This window comes from Crinia signifera, chromosome 4 (assembly GCF_055691185.1).
Source record: "Crinia signifera chromosome 4, ASM5569118v1, whole genome shotgun sequence".
Lineage (NCBI taxonomy): Eukaryota > Metazoa > Chordata > Amphibia > Anura > Myobatrachidae > Crinia > Crinia signifera.
Window position 1 is genome coordinate 153279717 of NC_139220.1, and position 23265 is coordinate 153302981.

At 42.8% G+C, this 23265-nt stretch overlaps 1 protein-coding gene across 1 annotated transcript in view; it reads right to left on the reverse strand.

The window, feature by feature from the left end:
• Positions 1-23265, reverse strand: part of ASZ1 (ankyrin repeat, SAM and basic leucine zipper domain containing 1) — a 126546-nt gene that overhangs the window by 76982 nt on the left and 26299 nt on the right. Inside the window, exon 5 of the mRNA XM_083182804.1 lies at positions 21911-22022. Coding sequence (XP_083038930.1) covers positions 21911-22022 — 112 coding nt within the window. The remainder of the gene's footprint in view (positions 1-21910; positions 22023-23265) is intronic.

A 23265-nucleotide genomic window follows, 5' to 3' on the forward strand; every position in this document is an offset into this window, starting at 1 on the left:
CCCCCCAGTGCCCCCCGTGTGTACGATGTGCCCCTCATGCGTAAGCTGTGCCCCCCTATGTGTACCTCGTGTGTACAATGTCCTCCTTCAATGCCCTATAGTAAAGCTTCTACACTCTGGGTGTCCTGCTTATTGCCAGGGGTTTCATGGGATGGATGTCTTGCCTGTTGACAGGGCTTTCAGAGGTGTCATACTCAATGCCAGGGGTGTGTTATCATTAAACATTTAAATACATCCAATGTTTATTCTTACAGTGAAATTTTAGATTTCTGAATTTAAAAAAAAAATTGAAAAAAGGCTATGAAATTCCATTGACAAAAAACCTTACGGTTTCACATGTCCCATTAAGGCTTCTTACACATGATCTGGCATTTCTGAAACCTGCTGTAACTCTTCCACTCAAACGCCAAAAAGCAATGAAATTACGATCATTAAGGCTGACGCCTTAATGGACGTGTTCCTTGCGCAATACAGATATGGTACGCCATCACAGCCTGTGGGTAAGTGCAGATTCAGCACTCTCACAGAGTGAGATTGCTGTCACTCACACAATGGTGGAGCTGCTAATTCACAGATTTGTGTGCTCATTGGAATGCACACATGCAGTCTATGCAACTGAAGGTCTGGGCAGTAAACAGAGCAGAGAGGATGGGGTAAAAGTGGTGTTGATTGGGGTAGGAGACAGTGTGGTGCGGATGGTGAGCAATAGAAATGCGTAGATGGTAGGAAGGCTAAGCAGCACTGATGGGGGACTAACAAAGCAGATGGGTGGAAAAGAGTGGCACAGATTGGGGAAGGTAAGACAGAGTGATGCGATTGGGTGGGAAACAGAGGAGCAGTTGGAGGAAAGACAGCACTGATGGGGAGGGGGTTCGGAGGAAAGGGGATAAAGGGAAAACAGAGCAGCACAGATGGATTGAAACTGTGTCATGGATGAGTCGGGCAGAGCAGCATGGATGGAGTGAGAGACAGAGTATCACTAATAGAGGGGAAGCCAGTGGCACAGATAGAAGGAAACAGTGGCATCTGTGTAGAAAGACAGGGCAGCGCAGATGGGGAAAGACACATTGGTGCAGATGAGGCAATACACACAGCAGTAGGTATCGGGGAAGACAGAACAGCATGAAGGCGTATAGGAGAAGAAAGTGTCGATGCATAGTAGTTGGGAGTATTATAGTTTTTGCAATTATGAAAGATGTTTTTGGTAACTGCATGTGAATACTAAATGAAATGGATATATGTAGTGGGTGTGAAAGATGTTGGACCCTCAGTGGGATAGTTCTAGTAATAGTGTTTATTCTAGCACCCGCCATCTTTTAAAACCTATGCAGTTCCTCTACCCTGTCTGGGGTGTTGCTGTCAGCTGTAGTGTTTCTAGCAAAGGTCTGGTTTGCAGTGCTGATATACAGACCACACTGTGCTAGAAGCACTACAGCAGACAGCTACACCCCAGGCAGGGAAGAGGAACTGCATGGGTTTTCTAAGATGGCGAGTGCTAGAATGAACACTATAGGTACAGTATAGACAGTTTTAGATGATTGCGGGTAATTACAGTATTAGGATGAGTGCGCCACATAACTGATCAGACCTTCAGTTGCATAGACTGCATGTGTGTATTCCAATGAGCACACAAATCTGTGAATTAGCAGCTCCACCATTGTGTGAGTGACAGCAATCTCACTCTGTGAGAGTGCTGAATCTGCACTTGCCCACAGGCTGTGATGGCGTACCATATCTGTATTGCGCAAGGAACACGTCCATTAAGGCGTCAGCCTTAATGATCGTAATTTCATTGCTTTTTTGCGTTTGAGTGGAAGAGTTACAGCAGGTTTCAGAAATGCCAGATCATGTGTAAGAAGCCTTAATGGGACATGTGAAACCGTAAGGTTTTTTTGTCAATGGAATATATATATATATATATATATATATATATACATACATATACATACATACATACATACATACATACACACACACATATACATACATATACACACACATACACACATATATATATATATATATATATATATATATATATATATATATATATATGTATGTTATTTTTGGATAGGGGGCGCCACTTGTGCTGAAATGGTAGTAAAACAATAATATTCCCTTTGGTTATAAAGGGTGTCAGCCTATCTTTTAGTAAAAATAATGGTATGTTACTTAAGGGTTTATAGGAAGCGATGTAAAAAGATGTCGGCGACTAATTATTGTGAATGAGATAATTTAGATAAAAAATAAAATATTTAATGGGATGACAATAAAAAGGATATGATACTAGTAAAAAAACAAGTGCATACAAATGGACATATATTACACAGTAAAAATTGGTATAAGAGGTAGACAAGTATAAAATAAATAATATATATATATATATATATATATATATATATATATATATATATATAAGTTTTGCATATATAAAAAAATTGCTGATAAAAGTAAAGTTCTTAACTTATGAGGTGATAGGAGGTAGGTAGCCCAACACGTTTCGTCGATGTGACTTCTTCACACACACACACACACACACACACACACACACACACACACACACACACAATCCATTGACAAAAAACCTTACGGTTTAACATGTCCCATTACATACATATACATACATATATATACACATATACATATACATATATATATATATGGATCAGGACAGGAACAGACCAGCACTCACAAGGTTAATTAAAGAAATAAAAAAGTGTGAAGCATCATACAGAGCAAGAAAAAGGTCTTATTCTACTAGAGGTCAAGACAAGGGCGCCTATATATGAGCTGATGGAGGCTGCTATTCTGTTTAGGGTCAGTCAGTCCCTAAAAAAGGGATAGCAAGGAAAAAGAATATATTGGAGAACAGCACCTCTTTCCTACAATGAATGACACACACAGTCAATTAAATGAAATAATATTTATGTAAAAAAGAAACAATTAATACAATAATACATCAAATATAATAAAAAGCTGATTGGATTGCTCACTCATGGAATAAAAATGGTGTAACATAGGCTCAATGGGTAAGCATGGGGTAAGTGCACATTACCAAGGGTCTGGACGATGGCTCAATGTCCATGTATAGGGAGAAGGGGGAAATTTTCACAGTTCCTCACTATTCCTACGGTCTCCAAGTGTGATGCCGCTGGAGGTGTCTGTGAGCTGATTAGGATGCTGGATTTGGGTGGTTCAAAAACTCCTCTCAGGTGGTACGGTGCCCCTGAAACCACTTGGAGCGAGCACAAATATGTTGGTTTTCAGGGTGGCCCAAAAGGTCCTCTCTGGTGGTGCGGCACCCATGAGGCCACTGGAGAAAGCACAGTGGGAAGTGTGGTGATGCTGCAATACTGATATTTGCAGTGGTGGATGATGATATATTGCATTGTGGGTTTTAGTTCAGGATCACCCAGAAGGCAGTAGAGAAATCAGGGGTCACTTTTTGGAAAAAGATGCTAAGTCTCCACAGTGGGGACAATGTCCAAGTGTTCCCAATGGCAATATAGCAGTCCTTAGTGGAAGCCCACACTTGGGACTTTGACCAAAGGTGGTCCAGCAGGCAATGTGATAATCCTCGAGCCAAGGGTGAGTACAGGAGTGAGGAAATACTTGACGCGTTTCACTACTGGCTGTAGCTTTGTCACAAGGTAGGCCCTTTAGAGCTGCATCATCCAGCACCCACCTGTGTAGTGGTTAGATGGAGGGGGAACCACCAGCCAGAACATAGTTGTAGGTATCTAACACCCCGCCTCCCCCCAGACTCTACTTAATTGTGGCTGCAAAAAACTAGCAACGATTTTTTTTTATTAGATACCATAGGTACTGTATCAGAAGTGCGCATGGTTAGCTATCTAATTGGATAACCATGCGCCCCTAATTGGATAACCAAATAACAGTGCTTGTATTCCAGGTCTCACAGAATCACAAGTTAAAAATTTAGTTTCAGTTGTGGATCTTTTAAAAAGACCTGTGCTATAAAAATATATGGAAAACATGAACTGCATGTGCTGAGGACTGGTTTTTAGAGGCAATGACACTGCAGTATAATGAAACACTTTCACTGTAGTATATGATGACAAACAAACTAGTAAACACTCAGTGAGATACATAAAATCCATCCACCAACATGTTGACAATATAATGCCCCTCTAGTGAGCTTCAGTATAAAAGAATTATGTGGGGTCAATCATTAGCTGGTAGTCTCAAGGACAGTCAAAAAGACCTTGGGTCAGTACAAATCGATCAGAACAGCAAACACAGAAAGGATAAGTACAAGGATAATGAAAAATAGGTCAAAATGGTAGCAATTAATCAGATAACCATCATTACAGCAGTATGAAAAGGGCACTATACCTCAGGTATAATGTGTATCAAGTGAATATATCAGCACACATTGAGATCACATGTGCATACATCATTACAGTGCTCCCTTGCCATGTTGTCCTGACAGACAGCCAAAGGGTACCTGATTAAGGTTAACAGACATAGCAGTGTTTCACCAACGGTGTGCTGTGGTACCCTGGGGTGCCTCAATACACATGCAGGGGTGCTCTGAGTTGGTGGTCCAGGACCAACTGAAAATTATTTAAGGTTAAAGTAATAGACAAAATCAGTGCTTGTGGCTTCCATTCATAATTTAGGTGGGCAAACAGAAGCAAATTCTGTCCCTCACCACAAAATTTAACATAGGAATGAAATAAACACAAAATTACTGTTTTTGCAAAATGTGTTAAGAAACTTTTGGCCTAGGGGTGCCGTGAAAAAAAAAAATTCGGTACTTATGTAATATCTTGGCTCCCATTTTTCTTATGAGGCCGCGTTCCCTCGCCACGCTTCGGGCACGGTGGCTCGCCACACTATATAAAATCAACTCCATGCGTAGTTGGATAGTAGGGGTATGAAAAAATGGGGTGCATTTAACATGGGAGCCCAGATCATACATAAGTACCAAAAATTCTCAATCTCTAGGGTGTCGTAATTCCAAAAAGTTTCAGAACCACTGCATTACAGAACACAGGAATGAGGCAGTAGTGTAGAACAGAAGTCACGGTACTTGTTTCCTAGCAGGGCGCCCACTAAGCAAATAGCTTAGTGTGCTATTCTGCATAGGAAAATCGCATTGCATCACATCGCGTACCATCTATAGTGCTGTGCTATGCGATGTCCATGTTAACTGCAAAGGAGTGCTTATACAATTAAATATTGCATAGGATCGCATGGCACCAAATGTGATGCGATATTTGATTGTACATGCCATGAGATGTGATTAGTGCTTACAATGAGATGTGATGCGAGCCCAGTCAGGGGATGCGGATAACTTTACATGCATTCCGCGTCCGCTCGCCACGCTTCGGGCTCGGTGGCTTGCTGCGCTCGCCACACTATCTAAAATCAACTCCACTCCGAAGTGGATAGTGGGGTTATGAAAAGGTCGGAGAACGCATTCCGCCACCCCTCGCCACGGTTCGGGGGTGGCGTGGATACTGGGGTTGATGCGAAACAATGGCGTAGGTGCAGGTGCTTACAATTGTAAGCACCCATCACATACTATACACACATCACATCACATCTTATTGTAAGCACTCATCACATTTCATGGCAAGGGTGCTTGTACAATCAAATATCGCATTGCATCGCACACATCGCATGGTAAAAATGTACCATGCGATGAGATGCGATTTCACTACGTTTGCGTACGTAAAAAATCTGGGCGCCCTGCTAGGAAACAAGTACCGAAGTCACACAGCAAATACAGATGGACTCCATGCACCATTCCCCGCCAGAAGGGGGCTTTATCATCCTTTATTCACTCACCATCACAACTTCAAAAGAAACAATAACGATCAGTTAATTCCATGAATGTTCGTTAACCCTCTCAGGGTCATGCTGTAGCCGGCACAACAGTCGTTAACTAGGTCTCCCTCATCCAAACATGCTTGGATGTGGGAGCGAGATCACAAGTTGTTAACGATGTACAGCGTACACACTAGGCCACATTGTTCCAATATAGCTCAGAAAGCCCTTTGAGCAATATTGTCTAGTGTGTATGAGCCTTAAGTATTGCTCAATATATCTAAATGTATGTCCAGTATGTCTGTCCCTATAAATAGGATCACAAATTGTCCGTTTTAAATCTATGCAATATATTTGCTGATATTTGCAGTATGTAACAAAATCAGGATGAGATTTTTTTTTTAGTTACAATACAAGTAAATGTTTAAAATTGTGATTGCATGCCAATATGATTGTGACAAGTGTCAGCAACAGTGTTTGCAAAGTCATGTTAGCATTGGTCCTGAAAGAGACACAGCACATCGTACAAGTTATAAAATATAGCTATAATAAAAAAGTAGGCGTTTCTTAATTACAAATGTGTACTCAAATTTTTGCTGCAGTTACACCAGACAGATTTTATTGGCATGCTGGGTCCGGTAACACTGGACCCAGCATAGCTTGCTTTTGTGGTGTCAAAATCATGGCCCTCCAGCTGTTGTGGAACTACACGTTCCAGCATGCCCTGCCACAGATTTTATATACTGGATTGCTAAAACTGTGGCAGGGCATGCTGGGACATGTAGTTCCACAACAGCTGGAGGGCCATGAGTTTGACACAGCTTGTAATGTATGGTGTGTTAGGTGTCAGCTGACATTCCCTGTGTTAGAATGTGAATTTCAGCTTATTCTCTGTGTTGCAATGTGAATTTTGGCTTATTCTCTGAGTCAGAATTTGAATTTCGTCTCATTCTCCGTGTCAGAATATGAATTTTTACTCATTCCCTGTGTCGCAATGTGAATTTTGGCTTATTCTCTGTGTCAGAATGTGAATTTGAAGGCTAAATAGACACGGATATATAATATAGTTTTTCTAATAACCCTTTGAAATCGTATATAGGACTTTTCTTCTTGTGGCCCACACAAGACTTAGACCTTGATTATTCGGCCCAGTTGGCATTTTGAGTTTGACATGCCTGGTCTAACACATTTTAGACATGACATGTATTTACACTGCTCCAAAAAATAAAGGTAACACTAACATAACACATCCTAGATCTGAATGAATGAAATATTCTTATTAAACACTTTGTTCTTTACATAGTTGAATGTGCCGACAACAAAATCACACAAAAATTATCAATGGAAATCAAATTTATTAACCGATGGAGGTCTGGATCTGGTGTCACAATCAAAATTAAAGTGGAAAAACAAACTACAGGCTGATCCAACTTTGATGTAATGTCCTTAAAACAAGTCAAATGAGGCTTACTAGTGTGTGTGTGTGTGGCCTCCACGTGCCTGTATGACCTCCCTACAATGCCTGGGCATGCTCCTGATGAGGTGGCGGATGGTCTCCTGAGGGATCTCCTCCCAGACCTGGACTAAAGCATCTGCCAACTCCTGGACAGTCTGTGGTGCAACGTGGCGTTGGTGGATGGAGCGAGACATGATGTCCCATATGTGCTCAATTAGATTCAGGTCTGGGAAATGGGCGGGCCAGTCCATGGCATCAATGCCTTCGCCTTGCAGGAACTGCTGACACACCCCAGCCACATGAGGTCTAGCATTGTCTTGCATTAGGAGGAACCCAGGGCCAACCTCACCATCACATTTGTGGCCTGCTGAAGGTCATTTTGCAGGGTTCTGGCAGTCCTCCTCCTGTTCCTCCTTGCACAAAGGCGGAGGTAGCGGTCCTGCTGCTGGGTTGTTGCCCTCCTATGGCCTCCTCCACGGCTCCTGATGTACTGCCTGTCTCCTGGTAGCACCTCCATGCTCTGGACACTACGCTCGCTGATAGACACATCAAACCTTCTTGCCACAGCTGGCATTGATGTGCCATTCTGGATGAACTGCACTTCCTGAGCCACTTGTGTAGGTTGTAGACGCTGTCTCATGCTACCACTAGAGTGAAAGCACCGCCAGCTTTCAAAAGTGACCAAAAAAAATCAGCCAGAAAGCATAGGAGCGGAGAAGTGGTCTTGTCACCACCTGCAGAACAACTCCTTTATTGGGAGTGTCTTGCTAATTGTCTAGAATTTCCACCTGTTGTCTATTCCATTTGCACAACAGCATGCAAAATTGATTGTCAATCAGTGTTGCTTACTAAGTGAACAGTTTGATTTCACAGAAGTGTGATTAACTTTGAGTTACATTGTGTTGTTTAAGCGTTCCCTTTATTTTTTGAGCAGTGTAGATTGTATAGGTTTTTGTAAAGAGCTAATTACACTTAAAAATGACATAATACAAAATAGAGAGATACTAGAGAATACTCTGGACATTGAACAAGTAACGAAAAAATAAAAATTTCAGCTGAGAAAAAAAAAAAAAAAAAAGGAACCATTAGGCGACATTTTAAAAATATTGATTCTACAATCCTATTTGACCAAGAGTGCAGCTTCCAGAACAGTAATGACACAATAAGCCAAACTGATGAGCCACAAAAAAAATGCATACCAGCAATGCTTCTAACTAGTGCAAGGCCACCTATGTACTTTAAACTGTGCCAAGCCACATGTGGGTCATAGACCTACCCCCGATAACATACATTCTGGAAAAAGGTTAATTGATACTTCAACTTAATATTATTGTTCTTCTATTTGAAGTGCACTTAGAAGTGAATGCACGGATACAATACAATGTATAAGTGCAAATGTCACCTCAGATGTGGCAGGAAATCCTAAATCTTTGGCTGAGCTACCTCCCACAGGACTGTCCTGCATTGTAATAATCTCATCCAAATCATTTTATAGAAGACCAACTCATTTTTCACTCCGCAAGAAATGCTTGCTTCTGTATCGTTGCAAAGGTTTGCCGTGTCCCATCGAAGGGGGTAACTATTTGTACCACTGTAGATCACACTGGCTTTGAGCGTTCACATAAAAATGCACACACTTGCACAAAAGTCATCATATCGCATAACAGCAATTTTTGGGACTGAGCCTTATTGTCAGATTACATAGTTCCATTCCAAATTATTTTTTAAAGCATCCATATAAGCAAAGAAACTACAATTAAAAATCAGTTAATACTGTATATTAGGTAATCAATTACCAACATAGGTTTACTGTATTTCTAATACGTCAAAAAAGTTATTGAGTGTCAGGTGTGATAAGAGCCTTATATTAATGTGCGTCATTCATTTTAAACAGTGAAGTCACCTGTGGGCACCAAGCTCAGGTGAAAGCATTTCTCAGCATGCTTATCTTAGCAACAAAAAGGTAAATAACAAAAAAACACTTGGCATTTCAATGCTTCATTGTGTGCCACTTCGTACGTAATTGTGATGAAGCAACCACATAATTGCATAAACGGCAAAACTATTCTCAGCAAAGCATTTAAGCCACTCAAGGTTACAAAGGACAATTTGTAGTGAACTATACTGTATGTAAATGATGCTATATACAGTAGATGTGACATCTTTGTTATTCAAAAGGTACAGCTTGGAATGTGTGCTGCAACACTTCAAAAAGGCTACATACAATATAGTAAAACCACTGTCTGGGGCACGGGCACACACACAGTCCTAATGGCCATACAACACGGCTTTAAAATACAATATTTACATTAAACATTTCTGGTTTTGTACAGGAGATTTAAGCTAGAAGCTACTCAGTATTTCCCAACTCCAGTCCTTAGCGATTCCCAATGGTGCAGGTTTTCCCAATCTCTTTCTTGGAGAACTGGTGTATGTATTTCTGGCTGACCAATTTAAAAATCGTACAGGTGATTAATTTATTCCATTTGTAAAGCAGTGTACACAAGGTGCAATTTTGGCTATCAATTTTGAGCATATAGTCAAAAATCGCATAGCATGTTTGTCAAAATTGAAGTGCATGTGATCCCGATGCGCGGCCCAACAGCATCGATATCGCATGGCTAAAGACTGTGCAGGCAAGTCACCTGTAGAATGTATTTGGCCTTGGGCCAAATAGCAAGAGAGTGTAAAGTAAATTTAAATGCAGTTAGCCAAAATCGGCCATTAGCCTGAAACACACCAGGTTTCCAAACTGGAGTAGACCTGGAAAACTTGCACTGTTAGGGGTCCTTAAGGACTGGAGTATTTAGGAAGAACACCGATTATCATTATCATCATCCTTTATTTATATGGTGCCACACGGGTTCCGCAGCGCCCAATTACAGAGTACACATATTCAAAACAGGAAAACAGTGACTTACAGTTGAAGAAAATACAGGACAAGTACAGGGTAAATGATTATAGGAACATCAGCCAATTAATACCCCTTTCACACCAGCCTAAATTCCTGGGTTGAGTCCGGGAACAACCCAGTACTACCTCTGGTGTGAAAGCTACCCGGGACAAATTACCGGGCTAATTTGCCGGCAATCCAACCCTGCTAGGTAGCAGGGTTATTCCCTGGTTCAACCTGGGGACCTGGTTGGTGTGGCTGTTAGGGAATATTTACCCAGGTTGCTGGGTCCTCGGTGTCCTGTCCAGCCAGGATTTGACGCAGGCGCAAATGACAGGACAGCCGGGGGATGATGATGACGCAGCTCTCCGGCAGCAGTGAGGGTGCCGGAGAGCTGCGTCATCTTCATCCGCCGCCTGTCCCGTCATTTGCGCCGCCGCCTGTGTGGATCTCTGGCCTGTGCGGAGGACCAGCAACCAGGGTGAGTATTCTCCCAACCTCCTGCCCACCTCTGCCGCCATCCCAACTGCCCACCTTCTGCCAGCCTCCTTCCCGCCCCCTTCACACACCAGAAAATGCAGGGACTTTTCTGGTGTGAATGGGTCCAAACCCGGGAATGTCCCTGCTTGTCCCGGGAACTGAATTCCCGGGTTTGTCCCTGCATTTCTGGTGTGAAAGGGGTATAATACAACATAAGTATCCAGGTGGCAGCAAACAGCATGCTTTGGTGCAGTCGAAGACTATTTAAGAAAGAAAGCACATGATGTAAGAGGCCCCTGCTTGTGAGAGCTTACATTCTAAAGAGGAGGGGCAGACAGATAGGGGTGACACAGGAGTAAAAGACAGGCTGAGGAACAGGTTAGGAGGACAGTTTGGTGAAAAAGTAGCTCTTAAGAGCCCTTTTGAAGTTCTGTATAGAAGTGGAGAGTCTGAGGGAGAGGTAGAGAATTCCAGAGTAAAGGGAGCAGCACGTGAAAAATCTTAGAGGGAGGAGGTAATAAGTCAGCAGGAGAGTCGACTGGCATTAGCAGAGCGAAGAGGACGAGTGGGAGTGTAAAGGGATATAAAGGTCAGAGATGTAAATGGGAGAGGAGTGGGTGAGGGCTTTGTTGGTGAGTTTGAATTCTGAAAGGGAAGGGAAGCCAGTGAAGGGCTTGTAGAAGAGGGAAGGTGGAGGTATTGCGTTTGGTAAGGAAGATGAGCCGGGCTGCAGCATTGAGTAGCTTGGAGTGGAGACAGGCATTTGTCAGGGATACCAGTTAGGAGGAGATTGCAGTAGTCCAGCCTGGATATGATCAGTGAGTGGATAATGGTCTTCGTGGCATCCTGAGTGAGAAAAGGTCTAATCTAATGCTTCACTATCCAGGCTAAGGATTATGTACCAATGGGGTGCTTTAGTAAGGATCTCAAAAGCAAAATCTTTATCTAATGGGAAAATTTGCTGCACTGCAGGTGGGGCAAATGTAACATGTGCAGAGAGAGTTATGGGCTCTATACACTAGTCCGACTTGAGGCACAAGTTGGACCAATCTTCCCTTGAACTTCCACAGCAGCTCCCCAGGAGTCTTTTATCACACTTTATGTGCCATTTTTTACATGCAACATATATCACATGTAGGGAAGCCAATCCCGGGGCATTTTTTCAATCCCGGGATTCGGGATTGAAAAATGCTCAATCCCGGGATTCCCGGGATTGGCTTTCCTAATTAAAAGACTGCCCCACAAACTTACATTTGATGGTTGCCGGGTGGGGGGACGGGTCGTCCATGCCGCTGGCGTGCTGGCTTCGCGCTGGCTGTGGGCGCTTGGGCTGGGCGGGTGGGCACGCTGGCTGGCTGGGTGGGTGCTTGGGCTGGGCGGGTGGGTGGGCGCGCTGTCCGGCACGGCATTACAATGCCGGGCGCGTCCTCTGCTTGCGCAGCGTGACCCCTGATCTCACGCTGAGAGGTCACGCTGCACACAGTGCTGCCGGGAGAAGTCGGGCAGCGTCTGAGCGATGCTCAGATGCTGCCCGGCATTAGACTGCGCGCATGCCGGGAAACTCCCGGCGTTTTGGGGGCCAAATCCCGGGATCCCGCCGATCCCGGGATTGGCCACCCTAATCACATGTAAAATTTACTCCCTGGGAGCTGCTGGAGGAGTTCAAGGGAAGTCAGATTCAATACAGCGCCAGTGCATCGGCAATTGACAGCTGCATGTACTTATGTGCAGCACGTCAGACTTCTGACCATATTTTTTACATTTAAGCAATAAAAAATTAAATATTTATCCTAAGGGTACCATGAAAAAAAATAGATACTCTGGCACTGATTCAAGAAAATTTTGACACCACGAGTTTGAGGTTTCAGCGAAGAACAAAAAGTACAGCATACAATAAAACCAAATCAGTTAACTTTGATTTATATAAACAAAGCCGGTACTTATGTAGTAACTGGGCTGCCGATTTTGAAATCGGGTCCATCGCATCGCATCGCACCCGACCATATCGCATGCGATGCGATGGACCCGATTTTTCCATAGGATTCAATGTTAAAATGGACTGAGTCCATTTTAACATGGAATTCAATGGGAAAAGGGGTCCTTTTCATACCCCTACTATCCAAGTGGGCATGGAGTTGGATATAAACCTGTGGCGAGCGTAGCGAGCCACCGAGCCCGAAGCGTGGCGAGCGTAGCGAGCCCCGCGAGGGGACACAGAATACCGTCCCCTCGCGGGGCTCGCTTCGCTCGCCACGCTTCGGGCTCGGTGGCTCGCTACGCTCGCCACAGGTTTATATCCAACTCCATGCCCACTTGGATAGTAGGGGTATGAAAAGGACCCCTTTTCCCATTGAATTCCATGTTAAAATGGACTCAGTCCATTTTAACATTGAATCCTATGGAAAAATCGGGTCATCGCATCGCATCGCATCGCATGGTCGTATGCGATGCGATGCGATATCGCATCGCATCGCATCTGATTGTATGCCTTAACTTAAGGCATACAATCAAAAAATCGGCAGCCCAGATACTACATAAGTACCACAAAGCCTGCAAAAGACTACTGAAAACTGTCATTTTGAATTTAATATCACACAAGACTTGACACCACGAAAGAATACCTGCCTTAAAAATCTACTCAACCACGATGCACCATGTCCAACTTGTGATTCCAAGTGAACTGGTCAAATTTAACCATCACATCAAAAACAATTATATTATATTTGCTGAGAGCCTCTTAAGTTTAGAACTAGATTAGAACTCATTTACCGTTTGTTTGGGTAGACTAATTTAACCCTGGTCAGTCAGTATAAAGTGGCTCGCGACTCCATGTTGCTGACAATCAGGCTGAGGACTTCTCTAATCTCATTCAGTGATCCATAGAGTCTGAAAAATCAGTTTAACTTACTTCAGACTCCTGCCCTCATTTTGTGCCTTCACAATGCTGCCATACATGTGCGGACTGCTGACCCGACTGCGGAGGCAACCATTCTGCAGTAACTTGCTGGGGTACAGTAATAAATCATATTGTCTGATTGTGTCTGAGCAAAAATATAGTTTCACAACCCCTGGTCTAAACATTATGATTCCTTAGTATTCAGAGATGAAACCAGCTTGCTTTCTTGTGCCATAGAAAGTAAAAGTTTACTTGTACTAATTTCTGTACCAGAGACTTTGACCTGGGTCGGCATCCATATTAAATCTTTCTGCTAAATGTCAGTGTTATGAACACCCTGGGTGCAGGTTAAATGATCCACAGATTCTGTGTGAAGGCTGCTCCCAGAAAAGAATGTCTGCAATACATAAAAAGATAGAAAAGGAATTGTAATGTACCAAATTAATTAAATGCAGAGAGCGCAGATGATTTTCTGGGGAAAAAGTTACTGACCACAAAATGAAGAAACACATCAAGTTTTCTGTGTACCTGTATGCTGGTACTGATCTCACCTGTCTACCGGTGAAGCGACTTCCGTCCAACCAAGTCCAGTGCCACTGCCACACAGCCTACCTGTCCTTGTACGGCGAACCTCTCTAAAGCCTGCCATTGCCTGGTGTCTCCTTGCTCTACACAGTGCAGGACAATCTCTTTGACCTCTAGGCTACCTCCTAATTATGCTGTGCTAGGTCCGCACCATGGAGACCCAATACCGGACACAGCTGACCATTCATCTATATACTCTGGTTGACAGGTCTGGTTGATTCCGAAAGGCTCACAAAGTCACGCCAGACCTGAACTTTCTTTCCACTCATGCAGACAGTATATGCTTATGGTAAAACGTTATATTTAATTTAAGAAGGTTGACCATATTGCTTCACACTAATGCTGGGTACACACCAGAGCATTATGGCCTCAATCCAGTCAATTTTTATGCGATACCGACCGATTGTATGTTCATTGGGCAGGTTTTGGATCAGATTCAGATCCGATGCGTGTACCAGTCGGTCGTTTAGGCCGCTTTGGGGATCCTACCTGCTGCAATCAGGATCCCTCAATCCGACTCAGACTGGGTGCCCACTGCATGCACATAGTTTGTGTTTTTGCATGCGACCCAGCCTATTTGAGTGACATTTCCTGAAAACCCCCCCCCCGGCGCCATGTTTTTCAGCATCGTGAACAGTGCTGGCACAGAAGTGGGACTGGCTTCTGCTCTCCTGGATCTCATCCCACCCCAATTCCAACCTGGTATGTTTTAGGTCTTCACAATGCTCATATGCATGCTTTTCTGTGCCCTTGATGCCCACGGATGTATGCTATACGGATATAGTCTGCTATTTAAGCACAGTTATTTTATAAATACACATACATATTTATTACCATTGTCCACCAATGCTCCTCTATGCACAGTTTGATATTTTTACTGGGCCCCAGGCACCTGACCATGTGAAAGATATATAGAGGGTGTATAAAGGTGCATACACAAAGGCATTTATCGCTGGCAATATGGTAGCTGAGCGACACTTATTTAAATGTCAAAGTCCAATCTGATGACGGTCGCATGGTGTACTTTGCAAAACATATGAAGCACCGATCTGACCGTCTAAAGACCATCGCAGAGTTAGGATTGAGATCGTTTTGCAGAAAAACTGTTTTTTTTTTTACAAATTGTTAGCTGGGGGACTGCCTGGGAGCTCCCGGGAAGTTCATGGGAAAATAGTGGTCGTTCTGGTGTGTACCCTACATAATAACCCTTTGGAAACAGCCAGCATTACCCGATTGGTTTATCCATAGAGCGGTTATAATATTGTAGACCTTTGAATTTATGTGTTTTTTTTTAACCTCAATTTATTATTGCTAATGATTTTTAATAAATTATTGTTTTGGAAAATTAAGTCAGTGGGAATGCGCTCTCTGCATTAAATTAGTTTGGTGCAATATAATTCCTTTTATACCTGAAAAACAGGTTATTGCAACTGCAGGAATCCTGCACTAGGATTGCAGGTTACGCAAAAGTCTTGCAATAAAAATGGCAGAAGCAACTATAATCCAGAAACAGACAGCAGAAGAGCCATCTAGTGAAAGACAGACAGTCCTTTGCTTGGTAAGCACAGAACACAGGAGCAACAGGAACACAAGCTCAGAAACATAAAACAAGTCCAGTAACTTTGGTGAATGGCAATAACAATGACCAAGCAATGCAAGCTAGAATCAGGCAAAGTCAATCAATTACCCGACACCAGTGCACAAAACAAACGAGGTTACTCTGGTTTAGAATTTTGCAGATTTGTGAGTCCACCAGATGCCACCCGCATGCCGTAATCCCCCGCTGGCATGCGAATGGATGTTTTGCATAAACATCCATTCGCTGCCTTGCGATGTTGGCAACCATCGAATGATTTTGCAAGCGTGCACAGATCTCAGATACCTCTGTGCTGTCTCAGATCTGCAGGCGCCCTGTGCGGGAAGAGGGCGGACAGCCAACATCCACTGACGTCAGCTGTCTTCCCCCTGCATCATCGGGGAATTACCATGGAAACGCCCAGTGGTTGCATGGGATCGGACATAAAATGCTGGGCGTTCCCATGGGCGAATTCCCCGAACCACCTCCCCCACCTGGTTGTGCGCGAGCGCCCGGTAAATAATCTATTCGCTGTGGCCGCTCACATACAGAGGCTGAACATGCGCATAAATGACTCAGAATCAGAAAAGCAGCACCTACTGTAGGGGAATGGATACTGCCAGGCAGGGCTATTTTTCTGCAGGTTCCAGCAGGAACTGTGGCCCTTATTCTAGTTCACTCTTTCTGACAAAATATTTCTTAGATGGACAAAACCATGTGCACTGCAGGTGAGGCAGGTGTTACTTGTGCAGAGATCATTAGATTTGGGTGGGGTTTTACACCTGCCGTGCACATGGTTTTGTCCATCTAAGAAATATTTTGTCAGAAAGAGTGAACTAGAATAAGGGCCACAGTTCCTGCTGGAGCCTGCAGAAAAATAGCCCTGCTGCCAGGTAACCATAGGTGGCCATCCACAGTGTCTGTACGACAACGACCCCTCCAAAAATATTTTCGCCACCTTGGAGGAGGAAGACATTAGAGGTCATGCCATACCTCGTGTCTGTCAGGAGTGCCACGCACCCAGAAATGTGGATAGTGGTAGCGCTGGCAAGCCGTTTGAAAGGAATCCCCTGGGCAACGAGCATGTTCCCCCACTCCACCCTGGAAAGCAGCATGTAAGACCCCTTAGCAATGAGCATGCAAACTCCCGTCACCGCAGATGAACACCAGTCCGTGTCCTGTGGCTTCCATGCCTCACCATTGTCATAGGCCAAACTCCATGTGCTGTACAAACAGCGTTTCCCGCCTTCCCAGAGCATAGGAGCTGCCATGATCTTCCTTATCACATGCGACTTCTCAGCCTATCCTGTGAGCCTCTCTGCAGTGCCAATTACCCAGACATTCGCCACTCTGCTGTTGCTAGAAAGTATGCTCGTAAGGTAAGGCCAGTTGGCATTGCTACTGATCAGATTGTGCTACTTGTATTGTGTTCTCTCTCTGGGTCCCTAAGCTGCTTCCAGGTGCTGCTATCCAGGGCTTTCCATCCTACTCCATACTACTACTACATCATTCTCCTATATTGCATATTTATCAGGACTTCATCAGTGTTCCTACACTGTACCATTACCCCACTGTCATTACAGTTGTTATTATTTGGACTTCAGTATTCTTACACTGCACCGCTTACCAGTCCTTCTCCATTGTTATGTATTAAGTGGACTCCATTAGTGTGCAAACACTGCTACATTTGCCTCTAAGCATCCATTGCTTTCATAGATAGCGTTCCTACATTGCACCCCTTGTTCATTCTCATCATATTTCTATGGTACTGCATCCTGACTGTTATTGTTGCCGTGCATATATTCTTCAAGTCTCATCATTCAATCTTTACCATCTGTGGTATTACTAAAGACTTGTACTTTTACATTGTGGTCCTGCTTCCTAACTAACTGCCCTAGGTGCCTCCTGGTAATGCGCAGTAGCCTGATTAAGGCACCTCAGTTCGTGTACCAGTCAGACCCTACGTCTGTGGTTATTTCCAGTTCAGATCTGACCATAGGCATCACATAATGGGCATTACAGTATGTGGCATTATATGTACTAGACATTATGGTGTGTGGCATTATGTGTAATAAGATATGAGTTGGAGCTGCTGTTGGGGACCCACTTCATCTTGCTGGCGATACCCGTTTATTTCTTCCATTTAACATGGAATTAGTATATGTGCATGGAGTGCTAACCAGCCGGAAGTGGACTGCATGTGGGAGATTGAGCCAGAACAGTGTATGGATACTGGGGAGACTTTTAAAAATGGAGTCCGAACCATTAAGTCAAACGGATGGTAACTATAAGCCTTATTTAGAAACACTAAAACCATTTATCATGTTTGGAAATTACGAACTTGTACAAGAACTGGATCCATGATCTTTTTACTAACTGCATGCAAATAATGTCTGAATACGAACAGAATTCTTAATCCACATTTATACATTACGGGTGAAATGTAATATGATGAGATATTAAAGAAAGTGACAGATTTGGTACGAAATCTCCAGGTTTTTTAAAGCGGCAATCATTTACACAGCAAACTCAAACTGGTTTCGCAGTGTAAATGATTGCCGCTTTAAAAAAAACTTGGTATTTCTTAACAAATCTATCACTTTCTGAATCTCTCATTCTATTAAATTTCATTCAATATGTTTTGTCTGTTAAGGTTTTATTTCAATGTTGACATTAATATTTTAATGTTTATTTTTGTTTTATTGAAGAAAATCCTTTTAGCTATTTTAAAAATAAAATTAATAGTTTTTCAACCAACTGTAAGTGCATGTGCTTTGTAGTACGAGGACATAGTATTTCTTCAATAGGAAAATACAAGGCTTGGTTTGTTAAGCCGTAGTAAAATATTTCTAGGAAGAAAAAAGAAAAAGAAACTCGGGTGGGGTGCACTCTTCATCCCCAATTTAAAGTTGCTCAGTTAAGATGCTTATAATTTTTTATTTTATTATTGGTTTTATTTTTAATTTTTTAATGCTGTGTATAATAAACTTATTGATTGGACTTTTAAGTCCAGTATATTATCAAAAATAATTTATTGCCTTTGTCCCTATGAATTTTTAATTAATTACTCTGGGACTGGTATAAGTAATAGCTATAACTCTGTTAATTCCGTATTAGGCTGACCATCATATATCCTTAATGCCCATATACCATTGACATTGTGGGTTTTTACTCAATTTGAGATAAGGATTTTAATCATAGGTCAGCAAAAATAAAAATTCAGAACAAACAAACAAACAAAGTATATACATATGTACAAATCTCCTCTCATGACTGCTATGATTGCAGTTGTGGCACCTATACATTTCCTATTGTGGATTCTCTAATTCTTTTCTGGCTTCTCAGACTTTAATACAAGTGGCTGGCTAGCAACAATGTATTTGAAAAGAAGGCAGTTGCAATAAAGTAGCCATGCAGTTAGGCTCTTGCAACATATATTGTATTGCCTGTATAATTAGAGGATTTATGCTAAAATATGCTCTCTCACTTTATTTATATGCAGATTTGGTGCATGTCATTGATTACTCTGCATCTTGTTTTCACAGGGGTTGCATCACAAAATTATATAATCGGCAATCAATTCAACACAGTGATTGCATAATCTGCACTTAATTAGCTGTTGTTTTAGAAGACACAACAAATGAACAATGAACATACATAGGTTAATAGGTGCAATAACCATTATGCGACTGCCTGCTGATTGAATTTAATAACCAGCCATTCATATAAGTCTAATTTAACACTGATCGATAATTTTCAAATAGTGGTCCTACGGGTAATCAGGCGCACTAGTATAGTATTTAATTAGCCGCTATTTTGATGAACATCCAAAAAATAAGCATACAGTGTAAAGCGCCATATAATTGTATACACATGGGTACAATCACCCCTAGGTGTAACAGGATTTAATTAGCCGCTGTCTTGGCAATCACCAGTAATAAGCACATAATGTAGGGCCCCGTTCAATTACATGCAAGTAGGTGCAATCACACCCTATGTGTATATCTGTCAGATGGATTTAATAGCTGGCCGTCAATATAGGTCTAATTTCTGATACCACCAGATAAATGATTAGTGGTGCCACACAATAGTTCTCAAACAGTGGTCATGCTGGTAATCCAGCAAAAACTAAGAATGCAATGTAAAACTCCGTATATAAGTATACACCTGGGTACAATCACACCTAGGTGTAGCAAGGTTTAATTAGCCGCTGTGTTGGCAATCACCAATAATAAGCACACAATGTTGGAGTGCCGTTCAGTGACATGCAAGTAAAATATTTCTAGTAAGAAAGGTATGTGTGTTTGGGGGAATGATTTCTTATGTAGCCCTTATACATAAGTCAGCTTCAATTTATTTTGCATCGATACCCAGTAGGCGGTGATAGACATGCCCCATCAGTGGTGAACCCCCTAATAAAATGATCTACGCACAACTATGCAGGCAACATGACAGAACAGAGAGCCTAATTCAGAGCTGACCGCTTATTAGAGAATTTGCAAATCAATTGATCAAGAAACGGAGCATGCATATAGTCTGCATCGTGCATAAGCGAGGGTGAGTAGCGACAGAAAATACAAATGGTTCGCAAAGGGAATCCGCTTGCAATCTGACTGACAGAAAGCTGGCGTTTAGGGGTGGAAATCTGACATTTTCTGGGTGTCAAAAAAATGCAGGCATGTCTGATGGGGGGGGGGGGGGGGGGGGGGGAGAGGCTTAGATGTCAGCAATGATCACTTCAACACGGTATCAGTTGCAGATTTGTGGAGTGGAAGCCTCAGCTACTCACAATTGCACAGATGGTAAAAACTGTTCAATGGCTCGGGAATTGTGTATGAATTTGTAAGTTCCCTTGCAATTTTGCAAGTGGCAATTTCTCTTTCTGTCTGGATAGCAGCTGTCTCTGCAATTCAAAGCGAGCTCTCGCATTACTTACCAGAGGTTCTAGCACTTCTGGTTTTCTTAAGCAGTATGTGGGGGATCCCATGACCAAGAGATTGGTGCTATAGAACGTTTCCAGGAAGCTTTTCAGACAATCCAAACTTTTCTTTTCCAAGACACCTCTCTACAATGCATGTGGCTGCCATCAAAAGCATTTACACACATACAATCCAAGCCATTCATCCAATATTTAGTGCTTCTGGACGTAGCATATTTACTTTGTGCAGAACGAAACTGTGCTATTTTGATCATTTATTTCACATTATAAAATTGCAGAACATATATTTTCAAAAAGTCCATATGGTATCGACAAAATATATTGACTCTTTTCCTTACCAACTGCAACCACTACTCATAGGTATGTGGTTGCTAGTATTGAGAGCCATAAAGATGGAACCAAAATGATTGATTTGATGGGTGGTACTTTGTCCATTCAGAAAATCAAATATATTAAACATGTCCAAAACTGTCAGAAGAGAAAAATCAGGATTTTTAAACATTCTCTATTCCCCAACCCAGCCTTTGGGAATTGGGTTATTGCAGCCAATTATTGTGGATGTATGGAATCCATTACATTATATTATAACATCGTCTAATGGTGGACAGAGACAAACAAAACACACACACAGTCACCAGCAACCTGATTTCTCTGCAGACCCAAATGTCTAGATCAGTGGTTTTTCAGCCTGAGGCACCCTTTGAGTCTCCACGACTTTCAAGACACCCTGGTAACTTGGACCCTTTACAAAAAATACCCCCGAAAAAAACAGCCCATGCTTTCTATCAAGGCCATGCATCAAGAGCACAATTCAGACCTGCAGCAGGTAAACGCCACCTTGCCAAGCTCAATCCCCCCAACCCTGTGCACAGCTGCGAACTCGCTATCAAATGCCACCCCCCCCCCCCCCCCCCACACACACTCCATCGTCACTATAATGCCCATATGGGTAAGAAAGGGTAGAGTGAAGAAAGGAAAATAAAATGGAAGAGAGATTGAGGGGTCGGGGGGCATGTTCAGGGAAGGGAGCGAGAGAAGGGAGGGAAGCAAGCCAGTGAGAAAGGGGGTCAAGGAAAAAGAAAACAAGGAATGAGAGGGGAGAGAGGAGCATCAGGGAGGGAGAGAGAGAGATAGATAGGAGGGGAATCAGTGGGAGTGTGAGACAATGTTGGTGGGAGAAAGAGATACAGTAGGAAAAAAAAAAAGAGAGAGAGAAAGAAAGGCATTTCTGGAAGAAAGTAGCAGATTGTAATTTTCAGGAAAAGAAAAAAAATCTAAATCAATCTTACTGTAAAGCCATTCTTGTCTTGTGCATTTATATCTGCCCCAGAGGCAACCAGAAGTGCAACCACGTGAGTGTGACCTGCTCTAGCAGCAAGCATAAGTGCAGTCATGTTGTTCCTGAAACAGAAGAAAAAAAACAGAAATATCTAAGCAGACATATAAACACATACACAAAAAAATTCAAAAAAAGTACTTAATTTAGACTACCTAATGAGCCAACAGATCAGAATGCAGCCTCACACAACAGGCGCCTATGAATGGTTAAAAATAATGTCGCCGCAGAGACAAATAATGTGTTATGTACTTCCGGGGTGCACTCGCCAGGGACTTTAACCCCTTCCCGACATTTGACGTACATTTACGTCATGGCCGGGAGGTACTTCCCGACACATGGCATAAATGTACGTCATGACTTCTAACTGTCACTGCGTCTAGAGACGCAGTGACAGTTAGGTGATGTCTGCTGTCCCTGACAGCAGACATCCCCCCTCGCCGCCCAGGGGGGGCAGGGGTGCCCCCCCCGGTCGGCGATCGCTGTGATTGGCTGTTCAAATCTGAACAGCCATTCACAGCGTTTCCTGTGTTACCGGCGGCTAAGCCGCTCGGTAACACAGAAAACGGTGGTGATCGGTGCAGCACCGATCACCACCGAGCGGCAGCACCCCCCTCCCACCCGCCGGGCACTCACCCGGCAGCAGCAGCAGCTCCAGCGGCTCCACCGATGCGTCCGGAGCGCACGCTGCGCTCCCCTCCTCCCCCCTCCCCCCCGCAGCAGCAGCATCATGCTGCTGCTGGAAAAGTTAAAAATAAAATAAAATATAATGTGCAAATGTGTGTATATATATATATATATATATATATATATATATATATATATATATATATATATATATATACACACACACATATATATATATATATATATATATATATATATATATATATATATATATATATGTGTGTGTATATATATATATATATATATATATATATATATATATATATATATACACACATATATATATATATATATATACACACATATATATATATATATATATATATATATATATATATATATATATGTGTGTGTGTGTGTGTGTGTGTGTGTGTGTGCGTATACCGCACCGATCACCAACGATCGCCAGCCCCCCCCCCCTCCCACCCGGCAGCCCCCCTCCCTCCCACCCACCCGGCTGCCGCAGGTGGGTGGGTTCCACTGTATTGGTGCTTCGGGGGTCTTGCTAATGCGACATAGCACCCGCCATTCATTCCGCCACCAAAAATCACTCCTTCCCTTCTGAGTCCTGCCATGCACCCAACTGGTATTTTTTGGTCACACGTGAGGCATTGCCGTACT